Below are 18,688 nucleotides of genomic sequence, written 5' to 3' on the forward strand. Positions count from 1 at the left end.
TGAGAGAGATTTCGCTGACAATAAAATAACCAGTCCAAGGTTGAGTGGAAACTTGAACTGTCTCCTTGATCTATATGGAACCTTAACCACTAAGAAGAAATGATCTAAATTAGATTCTAATGCTGGATCTTGAATCAAAGGATCAAATCTCTTTCATGTCAGGTGAGAAAGTAGATTTTCCAGATATTAGTATTAACAGGCTGCTTTTCTTTTCATTGGCAGCCAATGACTTTGGGGGAGTGTGTTCCCCTATTTCAATCACAAAATACTGTAACTTTCCATTTCCATTTCTTAAACAGTTTTCTATACATTTAGACTCACTTCAGTCTGTGTAGAGGCCAGGGACGTGCGGCCAGGGACGTGCGGCCAGGGACGTGCGGTCAGGGGAGGCAGGGGAGGCAGAGCCTCACCGCTCTCATCATGAAAATAAAAAAAAAGGAAAAGGGAAAAGGCGCTGAGGAGCCTTCTGCACACGTGGTCGTGAATGGGAGCGCTCCGTGGTCCCCTTCATGTTGACTCAGGAGTCAGGAAGGAGGGGAATGGGACCACATGTGCAAGAGGCTCCTCTAGCCTCAGCCTCCCTCCTGCGCACGTCCCATTCCCCGCCTTCCTAAGTCAACATGAAGGGGATCGCGCTCCGCGGTCCCCTTCATGTTGACTTAGGAAGGCGGGGAATAGGACGTGTGCAGGAGGGAGGCTGACGTGGTCCCATTCCCCTCCTTCCTGAGTCAACATGAAGGGGACCGCGGCTCACGCTGATGACGTCACCAGCGTCACCAGCCATAAACCTCACTGCACGTCACTGGTAGAGGCTAACAGTATCATTCTCGGCTTGGACCAAAACCTGTGAACTATGAATGTTTCATTGTAGACATGCACCACTTAAAATCAGCCATTCAGTGCACAGGGTGTATTAACAGCCCTGAATCCCACCATTTGAGCCACGGTGGCGCAGTGGTTAGAGTGCAGTACTGCAGGCTACTTCTGCTGACTGCCGGCTGCCTGCAACTTGGAGGTTCAAATCTCACTAGGGTCAAGTTGACTCAGCCTTCCATCCAGGGGTGAAATTCAACAGGTTCTGGAGAAGTGGTAGCAGAAATTTTGAGTAGTTGAGAGAACCGGCAAATACCACCTCTGGCTGGCCCCCGAGTGCGATGGAAATGGAGATTTTGCAATATCTTTCCCCCAGGAGTGGAGAGGGAATGGAGATTTCGTAGTATCCTTCCCCTGCCACGTCCACCAAACCACACCCACAGAACCAGTAGTAAAAAAAAAAGAATTTCACCATTGCTTCCATCCTTCCGAAGTCAGTAAAATGCGGACCCAGATTGTTGGGGGCAATATGCTGACTCTGTAAACTGCTTAGAGAGGGCTGTAAAGCACTGTAAAGTGGTATATAAGTCTAAGTGCTATTGATATTGCTATTTTGCAACAAGTTTTCAAAAGGCTCTGGAGATCATACTCAAGACTTTGGAGAACAGGACAGTCATATGATCCTAGAGCCACAATGACTGCATCTGATTCAATGAGGCCTGTCAAACTGGCGGCCCATGTGCTAGATGCATCACACGCAGGGAATGCCCACTCTATCTCGGCAAAAGCAAAAAACGTCACGATAGGTCACGATACGTCATGTGACGCAATCACGTTTGACAACCATATAATGTGGTTACACCGTTCTTAGATAGCCTGCTCAGGATATATTTAATGACATGGTTAAAGTGACATCATATCTTTTATTATGATATTATATTCTGATGTCATGTAACTTATTAATTCAGATCACCAACTTCCCTGATTTAAAAGTGGCATCCACAAGCATAGGTTTTAAGCATTTCAGTTTCAGTTTTTGGTGTCTCTGATGTTATTCCATAAACAATCCCTTCTTGGCAAGACCAAACTATAAGATTCAAACAGTAATAGACCACGCCATTAATAATATTAGCAGGCATATTAGGTAACAACAATGAGCATTTGCATCAATCACCATGCATACTGTCCTGCCTTAGCCAGCACTTACCAAGTTGGCCATCACAATGGTATCGACTTTGAAAGGATTATTCCTTCTCCCGAGAGTGAACTGCAATCCCCGAGGTGGCTTCCTGGTGCTCACATCATAGCAATGTCCTTCCAGCAACAAATATTCCAGTTCATACTCAGCTGAAACCACCCCTTCTACCTGTGAAAATGCATATTCTATTGAAAAGACACACATAAAGAGTCGGAAGTATTGGACATAGCCATACACAGAGTGCTTATGCTTGCTAAAGCCACAGATGTATTATTGTTGCTCAGTGCTTATAAAGGTAAAGGTTCCCCTCAAACGTATGTGCTAATCGTGCCCCACTGTAGGGAGTGGTGCTCATCTCCATTACAAAGCCGAAGAGCCAGTCAAAACGACCCTCCGAGCAAACAGGAAGTCCGTTCCCGAACTTTCGGTTTGCCCATAGGGCCGGTTTTTTGCGCTCCGGAGGCTTCAGGGAAGCTCATGACGTGGAGCTCCGGAGGCTTCAGGGAAGCTCAGGGAAGCTCCTATAAAGCCTCTGGAGCCTGGGGAGGGTGAAAAATGGCTTTAAAAAAGGGTGAACTCAGCTGGCCAGCGCGCGCATGCGCACTGGCCAGCTGACAGGGCAGCGTCTCACGTGCCCTGACAAATCGCTCCGCGTGCCACCTGTGGCACGCGTGCCATAGGTTCGCCATCACTGGCCTAAGATGCCATTTCCCTCAGGGATTCATTGCCACCAAATTAGGGCAAAAAGAATACCGCATGCTGTATCTTAGCTCTCTACAAATAGATTGAGTGAGTAACATCATCTGAAATATGGATATCACAAGACTGCTTGTATCAAATTGTTTCAGCCAAGTGGGTGCACTGCATGTCCCCTCCATTCAACATTGTCATCTTGTTGGATCTGGGAAGTGTGCCTTCTCTATTGTGTGCGCGCACACGCACGCGTCCGCACACACACACACGCGCGCCCGCACACACACACACACACACACACACACACACACACACACGAGAGATAAGGGGACATTCTCTTTTTTGGAGTTCTGGAAAGCTTTGAAAATCTACTTTTGGTCTCAGGCCTGTTTGTGGCTTGTTGAAGGCTTCTGTTTTGTATTGTTGATTTTACTGCTTGTCAGATCATTGAGTCTGTCTGTCTGATTTTATCTTTTTTCTAGTTTTGCATGCTGCCAAGAGTCCACTGGAGTTGGGCAGCCAATAAATTTATACAAACAAATGACCTTCAAATTCTATTCCCACCTTCTGGTTATTTTGCCAATGAAGCTGTTATCAGAGGTGTGAGCACCCTTTTAAATAAATGTAGCGAAGGTAACAGGGTAAGTATTTTTTCAAACATGATGCATTCTCCGTGTCTGAAATAAAAGTTTTTAAGAAAAATACAAGCCCTAAAATATCTAAAAAGTGAAACAAAATATTTTTTGGGGGGCTATTACAACTTTGTGTACAACATGTACAAAATGTACTTACATCTTTTAAATGAATGTTGTCAAGGTCATAAGGACTGCTCACAGCTTCAACCAACCAACTTTCCGGAGTTGCCATATTTAGGGTCAGGAGAAGAGACTCTGGAATTTCATGGAAGGTTGCTCCGGGTGAAAGAGGAAAGAAATTGTTGGACCCCACAGAAAGTTCTGGTTCCATAACTAAACGGTAAAAGCTATAACCAAGGCAAAAATATAACTGTTAAGAAGGCAAAAAAGCAAAGAGCATTTTAGAGGGTTGCACGATTGTAAAAGCCTCCAAATGTTTTGCATCTAATTTCATACATTTGGTATTGCTTGACAAGTAATTGTGTAATATTACAAACCATTCTAAATTACAAGGAACTTGAGTGGGCTTTTTTTCCTGTCTCTTGTTTTTAATTTCTAATGCTCTATCTGTCTAATGTGGCTCTAATTATTGTGTTAATAATTAGACAAAGACAGTTTCTTCACTCTCAATCCAGGTCATAAAGCTTTTGGGGAAGTAAGATATCCAACTCAGGATACAACATTTGCCAGGAAGTGTCCTCCTATATGGAATGAAATATACAGCACTGGTGTGAAGCTTATTTTTTTTAAAGTGCAACTATACTGCATAGAAGATTCAGGTAAAAGGCAGGTTAATGTTATTGGCTTAGCCATAGGAAAAAATGGGAAGACTAAACATTTAAGGGGAGAAAACGGAACAGAGGATTTTGAGAGAAGAAACAGCAAAAATGTTTCAGAAAATTGCAACGAGAATAGGAAAGAAGCTGGGGAAATTGATTCTCTATGCACTTGGAGTAGACCTTCTTCTGTCAAAAGCCCATTCCTTTGTGGGGAAGGACTGTCAGAGAAGTATGATAGCAGTGTTTGCACCAGCTGTTTTTCTCTCTCTCTCCCTCTCGTTCTATTTCTCTTCCCTTTGTTTTGTTGCACTCTTTTTTTTCAACTTTCCTCCTGGTTGAGCTAGTTACAAAGGTTGAGAATTCTACGTATCAATTTCCAGGACCAAGAGAAATGTTCAAAATAAGGAGACCAGTCAAATTAGGTGAAGAAATTACCCTGGCCTGCCCAAATCTCTACCTGCTTCTAAATATAAATCATATTAGTGAAATGACCTCCAGATACAGATGCTGAAGACAATGAAAATGTGTTTATGTTTTATGAACCATATTATCACACATGAAACCATTTCACCAATAAAGACTGTCTGTGAAACTACTTATCAGGTCCACCATCTCCAGATTCTTCACTTCGCTGGCATCCTGCCATAAATTGCAAGGGAAGGGGAAGGAATTTGGGGTAGTAACATGTGGGTCTGGGAATGAGAAGACAAACAGTGGGAGAGGGGAGACACATTGACAAGAACCAGAGGTGCCAAACTGACATAAACCAGTTTTCAAGGCCACCTGGCTTGGGAACCGAATGCGAAACTGCATTGAGAGTTGCCAAGCTTTGAGCCATTCCCAAAACATCTTTAAGGCATTCTACTGGACACTGATGAACTGGTCAAGGGGGAGGGCCAGAGAATGGCAGGGGGGGAGTGTAATCTTTGTGTGGAAATACTCAGATCTAGCTTTAATTTTGCTGCAACCACTTAACTTTGGTAAAAGAACCTATCACTTCAATCAAATGGAGTCAAGGGTCTTTCTTTCCTAAAAGTCTAAGCTGGGGCAGGTCTGACACTACTCTCACTTTGTTGTGGCTATTTTGCTAATAAACTTGAAGTTACTTGCCTTTTCAAGGGTACTTCTGATAGGTTTGATCTACAGTTCATGAACAGCCTCAGCTTCATGTTGACAACCTGACCAAGCACCTAATGAAAACAATTCCCATATTAGAATCTTCTGCAACTTTTTGCCATTTTTCTAATTCCATCGTTTAAATTTACGTAAATTTTTCAAATTATAAAACAAATACATAATTTGCAAATTTACATGTCTCCGCTTTCTCTTCTACCCTATACATATTTACAATTTAATAATCAACTTTATTTAGGAATTAAATCTTAGTAGAAAGAATCCTTAGTACCCCTTCAATTAAGTTAGTTTGAGAAATGATAGCTTTACTGTGAAGCACCTATTTGAACATAGGAAAATGAACCAAACAGGAAAGGCTAGCAGGTCCTCTAGGTAGAAGGCAGGGATTAAGATTTCTTCCTGCCTTGTGAAGTCAGAAGTATTGATTTCAGCTTAGAGTAGTAGAACTCTGCTTTTATATTTTGTATTCTACTACAGCAATGAAACCTGCACTGCTCACATTAGGAAAAAAAAAAACTATGTTCCTTTAGGCTATAGGGTAGGAGACAGTGCGAACCTGCTTTTTTTTTTTGCTTATTAAAGTTTATTATCAATAAAGGAGAATATTTGTAGCTCAAGGTTGAAATGAGGAGTCCTTGGTACTCTCTCTCTCTGGCTACTTGCTTGTTTTCTTGCAAATGCTTCATTACCCAAACTAGGTAGCATCATCAGTGCTAGTAAGGAGTGCTGTTTGCTGCCAGTTCATATTCTTGTGTGTTGCTTCAAGAACTGGAAAAAGCAGAAATGAATTCAGCTGCCACTATGGCATTGGCCAGCTCCTATTCTATTATCTTAAAATCAAAAGAAGCACCTTGTTTATTGCTCACGGATGAAGGCTGTATTCTCCTGCTATCAGATACTATCAACACAGCTAGTCTGCTATGAAACTGAGTTATTCATTATGTTTTGCTGATATGGATCTGCAGGTCACTAAACGTAGTGCTCCTCTGAAGGCCCTGTGATCCACTCAAGTGATTCTGGTAACTTTCCAGATGATGAAAAAAGGGGACCTTTTCTGAAAGCCCATCAAGTTGCAATTTGCTGTCATGCTGATGTATCAACAGATTGATTGATGTGTCATCAAAGCCTTAGTGACCCCATAGACAGACTTCCTCCAGGAATGAACTGTGTCCATTCTGCCCTTCATTTAAAAGCAGGGAACACTGCCATTGTAGTTAAAATAAACTAACTGCTGTTGGTAATTCTTTCCTTCTTTTATTCCCTCATCAGATCTTTCCATTACGTCCAAAATAGGAGCCTGGTCATTTCTGCCATAAATGAGAACTATGGATTGAAAATCTATAGTCCACTTGCTTGTTTTCCTAGTCATCCATGGTATGACTCAGAAGTCTTCTTCAACTCTAGCATTCAAACTTCCAATGTTCTTTCTATCCTGCTTCTTCTTGCTTAAAGCCGGTTGATGGATCTATTGTCATTACTTTATTTTTTACATTTAATTTTTTTAAAAAATTGATTACTGAGGATATCAAAGTGTCCCCCTGTAATTTTTAATCTGGATCTCTCATCACATCATGTATACAATTCAGAGTAAATAATTACCAGTTCAAGAAAGATCTTAAATAAAATAGTTACATTGTATGGAAAACAATGTTAAATTGGCTTAAGGTCACCACAATGCACAAGACAACGGTGTGCTCTTACAATCAATAACTGTGATAACTTCTGGGCTTCTCTTGTTAGTGGATCAACAACACCAACAACATCAAAGTAGGGTTCACTTAGCTCTGGATTTATCTTCAGTATGCTATGTAGGGAAGGCGAAGGGGACACATTAAACATCGAACAAAACAATCTTAAAGGCATATATGATTTGAAGATGTAATATTCATAAGAAATATACTATACTATCCTTTTGCAATTATAAGATACTTAATAAAACATGTCCTGGTTCAACAAATGGATGGATTTCATTGAATATATCTCTGGTATCTTCAGACTAGTGAAGCAGTTCAAGTGGAGAACAGTTCCACTAGAAAAACACATACTGTGTAATAGTTTGTGCCCATTTATTTTGAGAAAATAAAAGCATGCATTGAAAGCAATTTTCCCTAGAGAGGCAGGAAAGAGGAAAGATCTATTGTGAGCACCCTCCTTCTACTTATTCCCCAATCCTTGAATTATAGCACCCTTTGGTTTTTTGGCTTAAGGTCTTCAATTTTAATCTCGATGATTTGGCAATGATAGGACTGCTAGATCAATGATCTGGAGAGGATGGTCGTTCTTAAGATGAGGTCTGGGATAGATTAAAAGGTAAGAGTTTTATCTTAGCCTGATAATCTTTGACAAGGTGACGCTCTAGTGAAGCTCTTGTCATTCTTATTGATAGACACCCAAATCACCCCAGTTCTTCTGAGCAATTTCAAGTGCCTACTGCCTCATTCTTACATTTTGGCAAACTTGAGAACTTGATCTAGCTGGCTGATACTTTCCCCTTTGTATTTTTGGAGAAACTACCCTGTTTCCCTGAAAATAAAACCTCTCTGGATAATAAGCCCAATCGGGCTTTGGAGCATATGTGCTAAAATAAGACATCTCCCAAAAATAAGCCCTCCCCAAAAATATTGTAACACAGCAGCAGCCATGAGGTCACCACGCTCGTCGCCTCCCGTACCTCAGAAATAATAAGACTTCCCCCAAAAATAAGGCCAAGTGCTTATTTCAGGGGTCAAAAGAAAATAAAACCCTGTCTTATTTTTGCAGAAACACGGTAAGAACTGACACTCAGAAATAAACTTTGTAAATAAATATAGCAATACAAGGAGTTTTCAAGAACATTCATTTTAAATTCTGAACACTGTTTAAGCTTCTTAGACAATTCGTTCTTAACAAATAGCCAAAGAGAGAAAAACTTTTTTGGTGACAGTTTTCCAATAATGTCTTATTCTTTTGAATTGGAACCTTAGGAAAGGTCCAATTGATTTTTCCTATTTAAATTGTTACATATGCACATTCCAGTCTTCTCAAAATAAATTTATTTTAATTGACCTCACTTTGATTATGGTCTTTGTATATTTAAATATTTTAGTATTTAAAGATTTCATCAGTTGTCAGTCTTTTTCAATGAATGTCTCTTTGAAAAGTGGAATATAAACTACTTAAATAAAGTTAATCTTGTTTTTTCCCCAGTGGTAGTAGCAATGGTGGCAGCAATAAATATTGCAAACAGAATAGACTGTTAATTACCTGGTCGTGTTTCATACAACTGAATTATTATGAAAAAAAGGAACTACTATTTTTACCTATGTTGGTCTTTGAAAAATTCAACATCTTGACGGTCATCAGTTATTGGCAAAGAAGAAAGAAGAGCATTCACTTGCATCACTAAATTACTGCCACTATTTTAAAAAAAGAGAAAAGAACTGGATATAATTTAGGAATGGAAGAATCACTTAAAATAATGTCATAAAATATCAAAAAGCAACACCACCACAATCTTGTAAGCTTCCAAAGAAGACTGGCAATGCTGAATATTGTTAGCACAATAAAATGTGGGAAAGTAAAGAACAAAAATATGTTTTTGAGAGGTTTTCATAACAATGGAAATAACAAATCCATCTCTAGGTAGAAGGAAGGCCCAAAACAAGGCATAGAAAATGAAAATCATTTTTTTCCTAAGACCATAACAGTGGTTATCCTTGGTCTTTTAAAATCCATCTCAGTCTTATATTTGTGCTCCAACAAAAACTAACCTCAACTGTTGAGGTCATCAAAAGCTACCAAAAATCAATTTTTACCATTTACTGTATGTCTATGTAAATATAAAGCCTAGTATTGCGAGATGATTTTCTCTCGTGCTATCAAGTCTGGATGACAGAGGGACTCAAAGACTTAAGACTACATTCAGACTCTATACTTATGTAATTTGCCGATCTATATTATTAATGTAGAATTTTTTAAGCTGCCCAACTCTAAACTCTGGGAGGCAAACTTTAAAAATAATGTTTTATTATTCATTTATTATTAAATTTATATGCTGCCTATCTCATGGTTCGAGCACTGACAGGATAATGTGAAAATGATATAATTAATGCAACAAAAACAATAAAACCAAAAGTAATCAAAGAGGCTATGAAATGATTGCAATGTCTTCCACACCGAGACCAGATAAATTCAGTGTCACTTATAAGCGGCAAAACATCTACAAAATGCACTTCACTATAAAGCCTTCCAAAATAAGTTACCGTTTAGGATCAACCCCCATTTCCTTGACAAGACTTTTAATCTTTGCAGCTGCTGTTTTCAGAGTTAGCGTCTCTAACAAATCAAAGTCCTTGGTATTTAATTCGTCTTCTTCCAAAGGGCCTAATATCTACAGAACAGAACAGAAATTGACATAATTCAACATTAGGAGAAGAATATGATACTTTGCTTTGTAATCATGCTGACTTATGTCCAGAAAGTGACTGAGAAATGAAACGGGCACAAAACATTGCTATAAGCATCAGGTAACAGCTTTGTCGTACGTTCTATAGTAAGTGAAAATTTCCCAACAGTTTTCAAACAATCAGAGGCAAATATATATAATAGCATTCTCAACCTGGTTAGTTCAAGATGTAGGCAAAAATGTTTGTCCTCCTGAAAAGTAGAAGAAAGGTCCAACAAGGCATAGAAAAGAAAAGAAATTGTAAGAATGCATGGATAATACAGTAAATAGGGATGAAAGGGACCTTGGAGGTCATCTAGTCCTGCTCAAGCAGGAGACTGTACCATTCCAGACAAATGGCTGTCCAGTCTCTTCTTGAAAACCTCAAGTAATGGAGCACCCACAACTTTCAGAGGTAAGCTGTTCTACTGATTATTTTTTCTCACTGACTGAAAATTTCTCTTTAATTTTAGGTTGGATCTCTCTTTAATGAACCCGTTACTTCTTCTCCTGCCCTCAGGTGCTTTGCAAAATAGGTCGATTCCCTCACTGTAACAACATTGCCAATAAGGCATTAAGAGTTGTTAACCTAATTTTGCGAAGCTTCTTCTCTGGTAATATTGTACTGCAAACTAGGGCATACAAAACCTTTGCCAGACCAATTCTCGAATACAGCTTGTCTGCCTGGAATCCACACTGTATATCGGACATTAATACAATTGAGCGAGTCCAGAGGTATTTCACGAGAAGAGTACTCCACCCCTCTGCTCGCAACAGAATACTTTAGGCCAACAGGCTTGAAATTTTGGCCTTGGACAATCTAGAATTACGCCGCTTACGGTCTGACCTAAGTGTAGTACACAAAATTGTCTGCTACATCTTACCTGTCAATGATTACTTCAGCTTCAACCTCAATAATACATGAGCACACAATAGATACAAACTCAAGATAAACCACTCCAAACTCAATTGCAGAAAGTACGACTTCAGCAACAGAGTGATCAATGCCTGGAATGCACTACCTGACTCTGTTGTTACATCCTCAAACCCTCACAGCTTCAACCTCAAACTGTCTAGCGTGGACCTCATCCCATTTCTAAGAGGTCTGTAAGGGGGCGTGCATAAGCGCACCAGCGTGCCTACCGTCCCTGTCCTATTGTCCCCATTTATTTGTCCCCATTTCCTCTGTTCATGTCCATGTTTATACTTATACCTGTTATCTCATACATGTTTGACAAACGAAATATATCAATAAAAATAAATAAATACATTCATGCTTTAGTGACAGTTATGCTAGCAAGCTGAGAGAACTTTATCTGAGGTGGCAGCGAATGATCTTCACAGTCTCACTTAGCAACCTGGTCAGTGGAACGGAACATGGTGACTAAACAAGGAGTGGGTATAAGAGTGAGCCTTCTGTTCTGAAAGACTAGGGGAGAAAAAATGCTGGATCGTGTCTCTTAATCAAAGGAGGAAGCTCTTTTTCAAAGGACGGAAAGTATCATCCTGGAACGCTTGGAGAATTTTGAATTGGAAATACATTTACCTTCTTCTTTCTCACTAAACAGAGCACGGCAATATCCCTCTTCAAATACATGTAAATAAAACAAAACAAAACAACCCAATAATAAAGTCCCATCTCCCCATTCTTTACTTACCCTGCCATTACTAATAACAGCCATTTCTCCAGGAAGCAATTTAAGAACTTCCTGACAAAATATCTGATGAGTCTGAATCAGATCAACCCCCATTGTATTATATTTCTTTTCAAGAGCATCCGTATCCATGGCCTGGAACACAAAGTATAAAAGTGCAGCCCTAATTAGAAAACTACACAAGCATGGTTAACACTTTTCTCTACTGAGAATTTAGATACCTAAATCTAGTTTTGCAACTGATGCTATGCTTCAAAGTAATTAAGAGTCTTCTGGAATCTGTTATGCAGTAATTCTTTCTTTAAAATAAAAATGCATGCATAGATTTAAGAACCAAGCACTTTTAAGGTATTTGTTTTGAAGAGTACCCTTTTTTAGATATTCAGAAAAGCAGAAAAGAAATATTGGTTTCTGTTTCCAATCTACTGCAACCACCTGCTCCCAAGTTATTCTATTTATGGTAAGTTATCCTCTGTATTTCTATTCTGCCAAATGTTCAGCATGGCTAAGAAAATTTTAAAACATTTCAGAAACAATTAACTATTAAAAGTTTGGAAAACAAATGAAGTGTTACACTTTTTATAAATGCCAGCAGTGAGGGCCAAAAATAAACCCTAGACCTAGAGTATATTGGTATAATTTGGGGGCAATGCAAAAGAAAGCCCTGTATCTTGAAATGATACTCTATTTATTTATTTGCCAAATTTATATTCTGCCTTTCTCCCAGGAACAACTCCTTCCTCTCAGGTGAGTTGGATTGAGAGGCAATGACTGGCCTAGATTAACCACATGAATATCTATGGCTAAGGATAAACCTGAATCGAGATATCCCACATCCTTAGTCCAACACCTTAATACAATACATAAGTACGTACATGCGTGCATAAACACACACACACACCTGTGTGTGTGTGTGTGATATATATAGAGAGCTCTATTGGGTGATTATTTGATAAATTACCACCAAACATAAATATATTAATATCTGCCTGTATATAAAGAATATCCTGTTGTTACAACATGACTACTCTCGTACATAAAGTTATGATAGAAATAGAAATGTTATACTTTTCAAAAAATGAGTGATATTAAAATCAATTTTTCAATATCCAGTTATACAATATTACTGTTAAGTGTTATATATGCTCTGCTGAAACTCAGCCAAGTACACAATTGGGCAAGTACTAACCGGGGGGAAAAACTTTGTAATTTTAATCCCTGCAGCAAGGGACATTGCTGCCTCCTCCTTAAGAATCCGACCGAGGAAGTTTTTCAAATGAACGTTTTTCTGGGTTAAAAATGCTGCCGTGATTGCTCTTGCCATAATAGTGCCGTCTTCTGTTATTTTCGAACTAGGATTATTCACAATCCCAAGCCGAATATGACTGCTGCTTTTCTGAAAAATAAAGGCAGGTTGGTTACATACTGTGCCAAAAACTTTATAACCAGAGCATTGGAGCAATATTCGTTTTCTTGAGATTCAGAAAAGCCGAGGAAAGAAAACAGTCTAGCATGCCAAATTTAAAAAGCAATTTTTGCTTTGTAAGAACCAGATGCAGTGAGTTGGTGCTTATTTCAAAGAGTTTATCTCCTGCTTATCCTCTCGAGTTCTAGATAGCTCCCTGCAGCAATAAAAACACAGTAACAGCAGAAATTCCATCCCATATTCTGAAGGTCAACACTAAGATGTACAGCTCAGGGTAGGAATCTTATTATTTCTACAATTTATATCTTTCACTATCATAAGATAAATTTTTGCTCTAACATTTTCTTTTAAAGAAAATGTGTAATGATAATGCAGAATTCCCAAAACCAACCCCCTGTCCTTTTTGTTTCAATTACACAGAATTCTCTTTAGCTTCTTCAACACAAAGCTTCTATGGGCAAAATTTCTCTCTTTGGATATTACAAATGCATAATTATTGTCATACGTTAACTATTTTATTCAGTAATTACATTTTTTACAAGTTTCTTTTTGTTCTGTAATATTTTATTTTGAGGGAAGGACAGAGTCTTTATCTGCGATCATGTTCTGGCACATATCTTCCCTTTGTATTTCTTCTCCAAAATTGGCCCAAGAATTTTTTTAAAACGATGTAGGCAAAAGAAACTGTAAAGAACTGACCACATGTTTCAGTGCAGTAGAAAGCAACTGCCTTCCATCTGATTTGTCATAATCAGCCACAATCCACATGGTTACTGGGTAGACTAAAGCATCATCTGGAGAAAAAAAAAGGCAAGAATTTCTACTCTTCAATATAGGCGATCAAAATAGAAAAGGTATCAGCAGAATAAAGTGTAGATTACTTTAATGATAGGCAGAAGGCTGATCAAGAATTGTTGGTAGACTTCTATTTGATCCACAATAATCTTACAATACTGAAAAATGAATCCTTGAAGATGGCTTTGTGTAGTATTTGGATTTCAAGCATAGAATTCTGGTTTTTGCTAAATTGCAAAGATAGGCAACTGCTTTTTTTTAATTTGTAGCTGAGGACTTTGTCCTCATATTCTTTTCTAGCTTCATAGTTGCAGGGGCATATTGAGTACCCTTGCCAACACACAATCTCCAAAAATATAAGCAAAACAAAAAATTACTTTGATTGTATTCCATTAGCAACTGACAAAGTAATCATTATAGTGTTTTTTTAAAGTTGTAATATATCCAAGGTTTAACACAAATATATTTTTATGAAAGCTGAGGATTCCTTAGAAATGCCATCCAGATAAATAGACTACTAGGCCTGGAAGCCATCTTTTGCTGTGGGCCTTCAGGTCTGCCACATTTATTGCTGTGGGAAACTGGGCATGGGGACTATATGGAGTATGGGTGATATATAGTCAAAATAACATTCCTTTCTCAGAGAGTCAAGGACCTCTTGCCCTGCACCTGGAATGGCGTGAGTGGGAGGCATCTCCAGTTGGGACGGTGCTTGAGTGGACCATGTGATGGACATGTGGGTGCTGGGCAGGGACTTGAACTTTCGTTTGGGTGGGGAAAACATGGAAACTTTCAGATTCGGGTTTTCCCAGACGTGGCAATATTACATCTCTAATAAAATGGAACTTTGAGGAATATCAAGCTTCTGAGTCTTCTTTCATTGGGGGTGTTAATTGGAACCCTGACATTAACCCGAATCTTGACCTAGACAGTGCTTTTTCATCAAGTGTATTTATTGATCTTTAACTCTCCTTGATTCTCTCTGCTTGAAAAGCCCTGTAGGCAACATTCTTTATAAGAGAGGACTTAGAAATTCAGGTTCTCTTATAGATTTCAAGAACGTGAGCCTTTTAGGAGGGCTTTTAGAACAATCCAGAGTCAGAAACTTAATTGGTCACTAGTGCAATTCTCAAAGTCGAGGTGTTACATAGGCAAATCAAAGTGTACCTATAACTATTTAAATTCTGGCATTCTGGACCAGCTATATGAGTACTTACAGACTGTTACCACCCCTGGAATGCTTCCAATCAATGGAGAAAACCTAAAGAAGGTGGATATTTTTTGGTATCTGGGATCCCATCTCCAAGACAACAGCGACATCAATGGCGAGATGCGAGCAAGCATGAATGCAGCTTAGATGCGTTAGCAAGAACTCACTGGTGTGCTATATGACAGACGAATGCCAACCTGTCTTAAATCTAAGATTTACAAGACAATCATCCACCCTGTGGCACTGTATGGCACTGAATGCTGGGCAGCAACAACAGGGACCGAAAGCTATTTCCATGGCATGGAAATGCGAATGCTCCGTTGGATATTTGGCATCTCCCTTCTTGACCACATCACTAATGAACAATTTGACAGCATTTTGGTGTGGCATCAATTATAGTAAAGATGAAAGAAGGCTGACCCTACTGCTATGGACATGTCCAAAGAGCAGCACCTTCTACCAAAAAAACCAAACAAGATGGCACCACCGATAGAACCAGTTCAGCGGCATGGCAGGCTTAGTTACTACCTACTCAGCCAAACCGGTCCAAACCGCTAGGAACCCACCTCTGAATTAGTAATAGGATTAAATGTAATGAAGCTTACCTTGCTTTGTGACATAATTCATGTTTTCAGAAATAACAAATGTTTTATCTTGAGAGTCCAAAAAGAAAAACGCTGAGTGGTCATTCACATCTATAGGAACTGCAAAAAGTTCAAGATGTGACATAACATCAAGCATGATATCAAAGTGAATTCTCCACAAATGAACAAGAGAGAGGAAACAGAGCATTTAGTTTACCTGATGGGGATTCAAAATTCAAGTATCTTTTTTCGTCGCCAAGAATTCTATCATTTATGTGCGAAACTACATTCTGTTGCTCCATGATGAAATCAACTGCATCTTTATGGTCATTTAGCAAGCCCTGTAATCACAATAACAGTTTAACTTACACAGCATTAACAGTTTGAAATATACATAGCTTTCCCTTAACTTGAGATCAGGGCAGAGGTGGGCTGTTGGGGATTCGCATGGGTTCGGACGATCCTGTAGCTAGGTTTCTGCCCAGTTCGGCTAACCCCCAAATGCCACTCCTGGCTGGCCACACCCCTCCCACCCAGCCCCTCCCCTCCCCAGAGTCTCCATGGCCCGTTCATTATGCCAGGTAAGTGCAGGGCCCACACAGAGGCTTGGGGAGGGGGGGATAGCGAGCCTACCAGAAATTCCGGAATTCCAGAACGGCCCTGTTTCCAGCCTCTGGAGTGGGAGAAGCTGTTTTCGCTCTCCAAGATGCTCAAGAAAAGACTCCGGAGCCTGGGGAGGGTGAAAAACACCCCCCCCACACACCCTGGTGCAGGAGGCCGACTAGGCCATGCCCACCACGCCCACGCCCACCCAGCAACGGGACAGCAAACCTGTTGCTGCAATTTTTGAAGCCCACGCCTAGATCAGGGTGTGCAATCTCTGCTGAATGAATGGATATCTTAGTTTAGTTTGATTTTACCAAGCCCTCTGGTACCATAACTAAGTGTTACCTTCTCTCTTCCAGCCCAAACATTTAGAGAAGGAAATTTCAAGACACTTTTTTTTAACCTTCCAAGAACAGAAAGAGATAATACTGAGTACTATAATACTGAATACTTACAAACTATTCTGAATGATAAACCATAGTTTATAGCTTAATGTATAGTGTGATCAGAGTCAGCTACAAGGTATTAAACAAAAAATGAGGGAGAAAACTACAGCTTAGTGAATCAAGAGAAATGGGTTTCATTTCTAACTTAAATATGAAGCACAGAACCAAATATCTCTTTTCCTCTTTCTCCTCTTAAATAGAACATTTTAAACATCATTTCTACACATTTCTAAAGAGCACAATGGCTCCAATTGCTTTAAAATATAACAAGTACATAATTACATTGTAAGGTGTTATTTATTTATTTGGCTATTTATATGCCACCTTTATTACTTTTTTATAAAGAACTCAAGGTGGAAAACACATCTGACAAGCCTGCCTCCTCCTATTTTCCCCAAACAACAACACTGTGAGGTGATTTGGGCTAAGATAGAGTGACTGGCCCAGGGTCACCCAGCAGGCTTGCATGGCTATGGCAGGACTTGAATTCACAATCTCCTGCTTTCTAGTCTGGTGCCTTAACCACTCGATCAATAATCAGTATAGATTAACCTTCAAAATCTTGACAACAAATTAAAATAATTAGATGCTTGCAACATTAACTCCAAACCAAGTCTTTATGAAATATGTATCATATAAATATAACTGAAGCAATATATTAGCTCAGTGTTTCTCAACCTTAGGCATTTGAAGATGTGTGGACTTCAGCTCCCAGAATTCCCCAGTCATTCTGGGAGTTGAAGTAGGGGTGGGGTGCTACGGGTTCGCCCGGGTTTGGGAGAACTTGTATCTAACGGTATGGATGGTTCAGAGAACCTCCAAATCCCACCCCTAGTTAGCTCCTCCAATCCCACCCCGAAGGGCCTTTTTCTAGCCTCCGGAGGACTTCTGGAGTCCGGGGGAGGCAATTTTTGCCCTCCCAGAGGCTCGAGGAAAGCTGAAAACAGCCCTGGGGAAGGTGAACACCCCCCCCCGGCCGTGGTGCAGGAGACTGGTTAGGCCACGCCCACCATGGCCACGCCCACCCAGCAACCAGGCAGAAAACCTGTTGCTGAAATTTTTGAAGCCCACCCGAGTTGAAATCCACAAATCTTGAAGTTGCCAAGGTTGAGAAACACTGTATTAGCCCCTATTTCATTGGCCATTCCTGCCTCCTAAAGGAAAAAAATATACATACTGTGGACACTGCCCGCTGAAAGGCTTCTGTGGCATCTATGATCTTCAGCAGAGAAGTCTCCAGCTCTGCAATATTCATCTCTTTTCTGTTAAAAGGCACGCCATTAAAGAGAGCTTGAGGCAATGGGCCCAGGCCAGTCTTCTTATAAAACATGGCTCCTGCCTAAACAAATCGGGAATGTCACAGTTACACAGAAGGTAGCGGACTGGGTGTGAACGCGGGATTAATATAAAGAAAAATAAATAAACTCAAAGCGTCCATAAACTGCAGAGTGGAATAATAAAATATTTGTATTATTTATTTTATAATTATTTTCCCTTTCAACAACATTCCCCAATCTGAAGCCTCCAGATACAAAGGTAAAGGTAAGGGTAAAGGTTCCCCTCGCATATATGTGCTAGTCGTTCCCGACTCTAGGGGGCAGTGCTCATCTCCGTTTCAAAGTCGAAGAGCAGTGCTGTCTGAAGACGTCTCTGCGGTCATGTGGCTGGCATGACTAGATGCCGAAGGCACATGGAACGCTGTTACCTTCCCACCAAAGGTGGTCCCTATTTTTCTACTTGCATAAGAATGGTACCAGATGAAGGAAGACTGCCTTACAACCTTCCAGAAAGCAATTTTGGGGGTGGGTAGAGAAAGCCAGTCACTCAAACTATCAAACAAGCTGAAACCAGCCCAGAAGCACACGTTAAACAACTCTAATCCTAATCTGCATCACACAGGCAGATTTAACTACAGCCCAGCAACAACAGCCAGCCAATCATACCGTCAGAAATCAGATATTCTGGTACTCAGAAATATCTGAACAAACAACATTCAGACTAATTTGCATCTCATAAAAAACGTATTTAAAGACCTGTGTTCTGACAGAAGAGCACAACTCAAAACACACTGACAATGCGTCCTCAAATGGTGATGAAATGTTTGCAATCAAATTGTCAAGTTCAACGCTCAAACCAACAGTCTAACTACCAATCTGAGCTACATTTCAAGCTCTGGACTGCCAGAAGAGAATTTGTTTCCCAAAAAAACGTATGACAAAAAGAACAGCCAACTAGAATTCAAACTTTTGTTTAGAGCGACATGGCTTAGTCCAAGAAGTATTAGAATCATG

General features: G+C 39.9%; 1 protein-coding gene across 1 annotated transcript in view; it reads right to left on the bottom strand.

Moving 5' to 3' along the window:
• Window positions 1–18,688, bottom strand: part of UGGT2 (UDP-glucose glycoprotein glucosyltransferase 2) — a 68,077-nt gene that overhangs the window by 16,283 nt on the left and 33,106 nt on the right. Inside the window, exons 17-28 of the mRNA XM_081947290.1 lie at window positions 17,575–17,736; window positions 15,563–15,686; window positions 15,367–15,465; window positions 13,456–13,550; window positions 12,520–12,726; window positions 11,334–11,465; window positions 9,494–9,621; window positions 8,552–8,647; window positions 6,954–7,056; window positions 5,229–5,308; window positions 3,497–3,686; window positions 2,021–2,179 (exon numbers count right to left, since the gene is read on the bottom strand). Of these exons, the coding sequence (XP_081803416.1) occupies window positions 2,021–2,179; window positions 3,497–3,686; window positions 5,229–5,308; window positions 6,954–7,056; window positions 8,552–8,647; window positions 9,494–9,621; window positions 11,334–11,465; window positions 12,520–12,726; window positions 13,456–13,550; window positions 15,367–15,465; window positions 15,563–15,686; window positions 17,575–17,736 (1,575 nt within the window). The remainder of the gene's footprint in view (window positions 1–2,020; window positions 2,180–3,496; window positions 3,687–5,228; window positions 5,309–6,953; window positions 7,057–8,551; window positions 8,648–9,493; window positions 9,622–11,333; window positions 11,466–12,519; window positions 12,727–13,455; window positions 13,551–15,366; window positions 15,466–15,562; window positions 15,687–17,574; window positions 17,737–18,688) is intronic.

Source organism: Natrix helvetica (genome assembly GCF_964273705.1).
Source record: "Natrix helvetica genome assembly, chromosome: 3".
In the NCBI taxonomy this organism is placed as follows: Eukaryota; Metazoa; Chordata; class Lepidosauria; order Squamata; family Natricidae; genus Natrix; species Natrix helvetica.